General features: G+C 44.5%; 1 protein-coding gene across 1 annotated transcript in view; it reads left to right on the top strand.

Moving 5' to 3' along the window:
* IL31RA (interleukin 31 receptor A) overlaps positions 1-7,204 on the top strand; it is a 63,039-nt gene extending 55,835 nt beyond the window's left edge. Inside the window, exons 13-15 of the mRNA XM_006874650.1 lie at positions 4,018-4,111; positions 5,310-5,391; positions 6,749-7,204. Coding sequence (XP_006874712.1) covers positions 4,018-4,111; positions 5,310-5,391; positions 6,749-7,204 — 632 coding nt within the window. The remainder of the gene's footprint in view (positions 1-4,017; positions 4,112-5,309; positions 5,392-6,748) is intronic.
* The last annotated feature ends 1,369 nt before the right edge of the window (positions 7,205-8,573 follow it).

Raw genomic sequence — 8,573 nt, forward strand, 5'->3', positions numbered from 1 at the left:
TTAGATAGGTAAGTATTTTGGTATTTTTTATGCTTTCTGATTGCCTCCAGGTAGATGTGATCAGGAAATGGGCTTCCCTTTTCACTCTTCTTTTTGAGAAATTTCAAGATGCCACTGTTGGTCATTTTGACGGAACTTAGGATTTAAATTTCAGCCTATTTCCTTTCTTGTCTGCTTGTCCCACTCCACAATCCCCATTCAGGCCTTTTTTCTAGTTGGAAACAGTTCAGGGCCGGCTGTGACTGTTTGGTTTTAATTAGAAACTGTCTCTTTAAATTTCAAGGAGATCTGTGTGCATGCGTAGTAGAACGCTCCGAGAGTGGGGCTGGGGTGCCCACTAGCTCAGGCACCCCTATAGTCACCAGAATGGAGGTGCACAGACAGAAGGAACCAATGAACAGCTACCAAATAACATCCACACCTTTATCTCTGTAGTTCTGCCAGGCATCTGTGACCACTCCGATCCTTCCCCCACTTGGTCTCACCCAAGATGGTGGCTCCTCGAGCAGCTGAGCATCTTGAATTAGAAAGCAATGGATTTCTTGCTTCTGTCACAAATTCCCCCAGCTGTAAGCCTTCCAACCTTCTAAATATTCCTTTATATGTGATTCAGAGTTCTGGGACCATCCCCTGAGCCTACTTGGTCGGGTATTCTGTGTTGTTGCTGGCGGAGCTCCTTACTGCACTTCCACCTGATCTGCCATCTTGTGAATTAAATGAAGTTTTACAGACAAGACTATCAGTTTTACATTCAACATATCATACATTTTGTTTCATCTCAATGATTTCAGTCCCCTTCATGCAATAATAGTTGTCCTACTTCCTCCCTGAAGGAGGTAGCATGGTGGTTACGAGTCAGGCTGCTAATCTCAAGGTCAGAAATTCAAAACTACCAGCCGTTCTGTGGGATAAAGATGAAGCTTTCTGCTCCCATAAAGATTTACAGCCTCAGAAACCCTATGCAGGGTTGCTATGAGTTGGAACTGACACCATGGCACATAACCACCACCACCTCCACCACCACTTCCTCCATGTTTCTATTCCACCCACTTTCCCATCCCTTCTCAACTCTGTCTTTAGGCAAGTGTTGCCCTTTTGATTTTGAATTAGAGACCACTCCATTGTGAACATTACCTTCCTTGTATCATGTCCTCTCCACTATATACCTAGTTATTGCTTGACTGAAAATTGGGCCACAAGAATGAGTTCCTTTCCAGACCTGAAGGGTGGTTGACAGCTTCCTCTAGTCTCTTTCTGACCAGTAAACCCAGTTATATATGTATATGTTGTTGTTAAGTGCCATCAAATCAGTTCCGACCCATAGTGACATTGTATAGGGTTTCTGAGGAGCAGCTGGTGAACTTGAACCACTGAACTTGTGGCTCAAATGACTTTGCAGTCCAACACATTAACCCACAATGCCACACCAGGATATATATATTTATATAATTTTGAGTTTTGCTCCACATTCTGTCCCACTCTATCTAGGATCTTCTAATGTGACCCCTTTCAGAATAGTTGGTAGGGGTAGCTGGGTACCATCTAGTCCTACTGATTATCTGAAATAATTTTATGTTACTTATTTATTGTCTGAATCCTTCTGACAAGCATAAGCTTCATGTGAGCAGGGATTTCGTCTTTCTTGCTCATTTCTATTTGTTTCATTATCTAAAATGTGTGTGCTACTGAGGTGATTCTAACTCATAGTGGCCCTATGACAGGGTAGAACTACCCCATAAGGTTTCCTAGGCTGTGGCACTGTAGGATCAGCACTGGACTGTGAACCACAAAGTTAGCAGTTCAAATCCACAAGTTGTTCCTCGGGAACCCTGTACAGGGTCTCTATGGTCTGGAATGGACTTGATGGCACTAACAGCAACAATCTTTAGTGCGGGGCTGGGGAACGTCTGGCTCATAGACCGTATAAGGCCTCAAAATCATTTGGTCTGGCTCTGCCAAGGCAACAACTGTAGCCAGGACTCGAAATTCAATAAATCTCTAAGCTTTTTTCATAGCAACATAAATTTATATTAAATGATGTTATAAATATCCAAATGACACTTGACAAAAAAAGACAGAGGAAAGAAACAGATTCTTTTCTCCTACACAGGTGTTGGCTGGGTCCAACCCACTGACCTGTCAGTTAGTCATTGTCTCAATAAAGCTGTTTGAAAAATAATAACTTCAGAAACATTTGCAGAATGAATGAAGTTGGATGGCCCTAATGAACATGTTGTATGCTGTAAATTTGCTTCTGACTCACAGTGACTCTGTGTAGGGTTTCTGAAAGTGGCTGATGATTTGGACTGCTGACCTTCGGGTTAGTTGTTGTTGTTGTTGTTAAGTGCAGTTGAGTCAATTCTGGCCCATAGCCACCCTGTATAGAGTTTCCAAGGAGCGGCTGGTGAGCTTGAACCACCGATCTTGCGATTCAGATGACTTTGCAGTCTGGTGCATTAACCCACAATGCCACATCAGGACTCCTTTGGGATAGTAGTCCAGTGCTTATCATACAGTGCCACACTAGTGCTGAAGGTCTATGGTGGTGGTGCTGGTGTGCCATAAAGTTGGTTCCCGTTCATAGTGACCCTGTCTAAGGTTTCTGAGGCAGTAAATCTTTATGGAAGCAGAAAGCCTCATCTTTCTCCTGAGGAGCAGCTGGTAGATTTGAACTGCTGACTTTGTGGCTAGCAGCCCAGCTCATCATCCATTATGCCACCAGTGCTCTTCTAATGAACATTGTTGTTGTTGTTGTCAAGTACCGTGGAGTCGGTTCTGACTCATAGTGACCCTGCACAGGGTTTCCAAGCATAAGTGCCGATCAATATTGTGTAGAAAGAAAAGCTCTGGCTTGGGAGCCACAGCCCCAGAGTTTAAAAAAAAAGTTGTTGTTTTTTTTTATTTGAAAGAAAAGGAATATAAGGAATGTTGTCTTAGTTGGCCAGTGTTGCTGTAAGACCGTTGCAAATGGGTTGTAATCAAGAACAGAATTTCCTTTTCTCACAGGAGGCTAGAAGTCTGAGTTGAGTGTATCAGCTGTCTGGGAAGATTCTTGTCTCTCTCAGCTTCGGTAGACCAGGCATTCCTTGGTTCCTTGGCAATGCTCATAGGGCATCAGTCGCGTTTCAGGTGTATTTATGTGTGTCTGTGCTATGCCCTATGAATCAGAAATATTTAGGTTTAGGACCCCACTCTACACTGATATGCTCTCATTAACACAACTAAGAAAACACTCTTCCCAAATGGGATGAGATCCCCAGATATCACCCACTGATTCTGATTCATAACGACCCTGTAGGACTGAGCAGAACTGCCTTACGGTAGGAGTCCGGCTGTGGTGCTGTAGGCTAATGTTCTGGACTGCAAGGTCAATTTGAACTGCGAGGTCGGCAGATCAAGCTCAACATCTACTCCTCAGGAACCCTATACAGTGTGTCTCTAAGTGGGAACTGACTCGATGACACTTAACAACAACAATCTTTACTGCCACATCTTCCATGCAGGGACTGTTAGGTTTGAACCATCCTTTTGGCTAACCGCAGAGCTCTTAATACATGTACCATGAGCACTTCTTACCCATAACCAAACCAAAAACCAAACCCACTCCAACTCATAGTGACCCTTTATAGGGTTTCTGAGGCTGCAAATATTTATAGGAGCAGACAGCCTCATCTCTCTCCCTCAGAGAGACTGGTGGTTTTGAACCACCAACCTTGTGGTTAGCAGCCCAATGCTTATCCTACAGTACTAGCAGGTCTCCTTCTCCACATGTATTAGGAGCTCAAACCCAGTGCCGCTGGGTCAATTCCAACTCATAGTGACCCGACATAGGGTTTCCGAGACTGTAAATCTTTAGAGGAGTAGATAGTCATGTCTCTCTCACACATATGTTTGGGAGACACATTCAATCTGTAACATATGTGTTGCTGAAGCTACCAGAAGACAAAATTTAATCTTTGGTTTTATGAAGAAAGTTAGGAGCCTGATCTACTGATGACTTTTGTCTTTTTTCCAAAGGTTTCATGGAGATTGGGCTCATAGCTTCTCTGGTTGGAGGTGGCCTTCTTATTTTCATCATCCTGACGGTGGCATATGGTCTGAAAAAACCCAAGTGAGTTTATAGGCAACAATGCTGTCTTCCAAATCATGAGTGGAAAGGACTAGAAGTCACCATGGGCATGAGAGGACACTCAACCATTAAGGTGGTATTCATTCATCTATTAGTCAATATTTGCTAAGATTATTATACGCCACACCCTGTGGCCCAATAGAATTCTGACCAAACATGAGGACCCCAATGCCCATAGCTAGACCATTTTGAGGCCAGGATAGTGCCAGCTGCCCCTTAGGATTTATCTGGTTGTGTTTGCCATCTGAGATGAGAGTGGGAGAAGAGGTTCTTCTTCTCAATGTGTAGATCGGTCGCTGGCTTCCTAGTTTGTGGTGCACTGTTGCAGGGCTGGCTGCAGAATCATTTGTTCTGCCTGCCCTGGTCACTGTGGGGAAGGAAACTTTCTTCGAGAACCTGTGCTTTCCTCCCCTTCATGAGCCTCCTCAGACTGCATGTGCTGGTCAATGGCTCCTCCTCAGTAGAGCTCTTTCTCCAGAGTTGAATGGTTGTTGGCTTCTCTGCCAAGCAACTGCTTGGTTAATGCTCAAGCCAACGTTGGTCTTAGTCTCAACCGTACCTCAGTTCTACCAAGTCACCAGCACAAATTCTTGTGTGAGGGGCCATTGAAGAGTTTGTGGAAATTCTTTCAATTACATTTCCCCCCCCATGAACTTTGTGAAGGCCCCTCATACATCACTCACTTTGGCAGTCATTCTCAATCTTAAGCATGTTTCAGATTCAGGGCCACAGTGAAGGTTTCTGACTCTGTGGTTCTGAGGTGGATAATTAGAATTTGCGTTTCTAACAAGCTCCCAGGTGATGATGTTACAGATTAGGGTCACCTTTTGAGAACCACGGTACTAAAGTGTGGGCAGCTTGTAGATGTTGGTGTTCCTCTTCCCAGGGAATAGATCTCAAAGGGGTGACTGTGAAGGTGGGCGTTCAGATAGCAAGACCAGGTGTGGAGAGGAAGGGTAGGAATAGCTTTGAGTGAGGAGAGGTGGCCTCCCTTCACTACTGCTGACTCCCTCACCTAACCCTAACCTATACTACACTTGCCTCGCAGGCTGGGACTTGCCCTTCTTTAATGAGGGGGCCTCTATAGTTCACTTTAGCAAAGCCCTCTCTTTGGGCTATCATATCGGGTATATAAAATGCTTCTTGGATTCATTTTCGTTTTTCAAATCTTACCTATTAGCAAATTGAAACACCTCTGTTGGCCTGATGTCCCCAACCCTGCTGAAAGCAGTCTAGCTATGTGGTGTGGAGATGATTTCAAGGTAAACCATTCTTGTTTTGTTTTCTTTCTTTTTCCCCCTCTACACAAACAAAGGTTTATTATGGGAAAGGGGCTTGCAAACGGAGATGGGGAGGGCTTAATGCAACACTTAACTCCTAGCTCCATAAACTATTCTAGCTAAGGAAATCATTGGGCGAGCTGTGGGTGGGAGAGAGACAAGTGTGATGGGAATTTTTAGAGAGTTCACATAGAAAGAACTAGAGGCCGAAAAGTGCCATGGAATGACTGGCAGGGCAGATGGAATCGGCCTTCCTGAAACGACTATAACCTCATGCTTTGGACAAGAGGAAAGGGCATTCCCAGGCTCATGAGGACCCACCATGTGTCCAGCACAGACCTGGCGCTGTAAGGGATACTGCCCATCAAATAAACACGTCTCTAGTACCTGATGGGAAGAGAGAGAAAAAGTAAGCCCACCATAGGATATAAAAAATATATAGGAAAAAAAATAACAAACCAGAAACCCACCAAACCTGTTGCCATCTATCCAATGCCTGATGACCACATGTGCCTCATAGGGTTTATAGTAGAACTGTGCTTTAGAAGGTTTTCAACGGCTGTACTCATTTAGAAGTAAAGTTACCAGGCCTTTCTTCCAAGGTGCTTCAGATTTTTTAATGTGGATATTTTTGTCTCTATTCGTCTTATTTTTTTCCTATCTACTTTCATATTAAAAAAAAAACTTATTAAGAGTATATGACTTCCTAGACTATATTTTCTGATGGCTAAAATGCATTTCTGAATACCTTGTAGTTCTGGCGTCTACAACAAGCATTTCTTAACCACCCACTGTATGCAAGGCTCTGGGCTATGCCCCGAGGGTACAGAGATGACAAAGACAGTGCCCCTGCCACGAGGCCACCTTTGATTGATTGGAAAGTCATTTGTCTGTATTGTTATATTTTTCCATCTTTAAATGTTCTCATTTTAATGCTTGCAACTCGACTGGGATTTTGTGAGCATATAATTGTGTGGGACTAGCCTTGAGTTCTCTAGGAGAAAACAAGGTTTAACCAAAACCAGGGTGCTCTTTCTCTGTAAATGGGCTACTCTTGTCAATCTTCTGTGGAAAGGCATGCAAAGGTGACGGGCCACCACAACTAACATATGGAAGTAAACCAGGAGGTGGGAGCAGCTAGAATCCAAAGCCTAATGACTTTTTGGTTATATTCTATGTAAACCTGTTGTTGTTGTTGTTGTTGTTAAGTGCCGTCGAGTTAGTTCCGACCCATAGCGACCCTGTACAGGGCTTCCGAAGGTGTAAATCTTTACTGGAGTAGAAAGTCTCATCTTTCTCCCGTGAGGTGACTTAAAATGGTCTCATTTCCTTTTTACAGAATAAGCTAAATCTGAAGGAGGTGCAGTTTGATAATTCTGTGAACACAGAAGAAGACAGCATACTAAAACCACATTATGGCCACAGTGACCTTATTGACAAGTTGGTGGTGAACTTTGGAAATTTTCTGGAAGAAGTGTCCATAGAAAAACCTCTGAAGCACAAGAAAAACATTGCTGGAGGTGAAAAGAATGAGTATGTGACTTCCCTCTACACACCTGATTATCCCCTGGGAAAGAACTTCCAGGAGCCGCCGATTTCAGCTAAGATTCTATCCAGAATGCCAGAAGAGACCTGCTCAGAAACCAAAGAGCAACTTCTCTCTTATGGTCAAAATTTGGGGCCAGACCAACTCTGTGAGGAAGGAACACCAAACCTATACTTGAAAAATTCAGTGACAACAAGAGAATTTCTTGTGTCTGAAAAACTTCCAGACCAAACTAAGAAAGAAGTCTAAATGCCTCCGTGCCTGAGTCCCTCTCATCTCAGTGTGGATGACTCTTGATGAGAGAAGAGATCAAGGCTTAGCAAGAATCCCTTCCTTGGCTCTTTCCACCTTCTGCCTTTTAAGGTCACCCATATCCCTGAGCTTGGTAGGTCAAATATATAACTTAGTGCTGGAAAAAAGGGGCTTTGCAGAGGAAACCAGTTTAACTTCTTTTGGTCAAGTAAAAAGCTCTTACTGAGGATTCCTGACAGCTGAGTGTCGAGGGACAGGCCCCAGTTCTGTGCCGAGTGGACCCGTGAAGTGGATCTATCTGGCTTGCCGTAGGAATTGGGTCATGTTCACAGCCTTTGTTGGGGTTCTTTCTCAGAGTTCAAGGAAAGAAGCTGAACTTTTCCAGTTGCCGGAGGACAGTGTTTAGTTGGCATTTGGCAAGCTCTGCCTTTACCTTGGCCTCCCCTGGGCTCTGGGTTTCCACTCTGAGGCAGCCCTCTCAGTGTCCAGGACGGAGGAAGGGGCCTCCAGATGGTGCCTTAGGCGCTTCATTCATGAGTTGTTGTTAGTTGTCTTCAGGTCAGATCAGACTCATGGTGACCCCATATGTGAAGAATAGAGCTGCTGCATAGGGTTTTCAACATTGTGATCTTTTAAAACCAGATCGCCACACCAATCTTTCAAGATGCTTCTGAGTGGGTTCGAACTGCCAATCTGATGGCTAATAATACTTAATTATTTGAGCCACCCAGGGGCTCCTTCATTAGTGAGTTGTTATTGTTGTTATTAAGTACTCTCAAGTCAGAGTGCCCTCACTAAATCTCAGTGTCTGTATCAGCTTCCCTCCCACCTCCAAAAGGACTCCCTTTCCACACTGACCACTGACACAACCCTACACAGAGCTCTTGGTAGCAAGACTGGAGGTCTCAGATCTGTCCCACTTTCCAGACCATTCTATTAGTCAAGACCGGGAGTACCCCAGCCTGGGAGTGAAAAGGCACCACACATTGCAGTGTTCTGTGCAGGGGCTCTGCCCCTCACTTTGGCTCAGAGCCCTGGAATGCTGACTGACTTAGTCGGCCTTTTCCCAGAAGTAGCTCCGAAGAGCCTGGGAACACGCTATGCTAGCAACTTTCCTACTGTTACCGGAGGCGGACCCAGCGTAGCCCAGAACATGAGACCATTTGTCGAGTCTTTAGGCCAAGTGCTGACAGCACCATTCTGCTACCTTAAGTTTGTCTCCTGACCATGACAGTGCCACATGACTTCCTGTCCCCAGATGGCCCTTGAGAGGGAGTAGAGTCAATGAGCAGCCCAAGGAAGCAGTGACCCCAGTATTTCCCAGTCAGGAAGTTGGATAGTATTTTCTCCAGGAAAGCTTTGAAAA

Source organism: Chrysochloris asiatica, unplaced genomic scaffold (genome assembly GCF_000296735.1).
Source record: "Chrysochloris asiatica unplaced genomic scaffold, ChrAsi1.0 scaffold00291, whole genome shotgun sequence".
NCBI lineage: Eukaryota > Metazoa > Chordata > Mammalia > Afrosoricida > Chrysochloridae > Chrysochloris > Chrysochloris asiatica.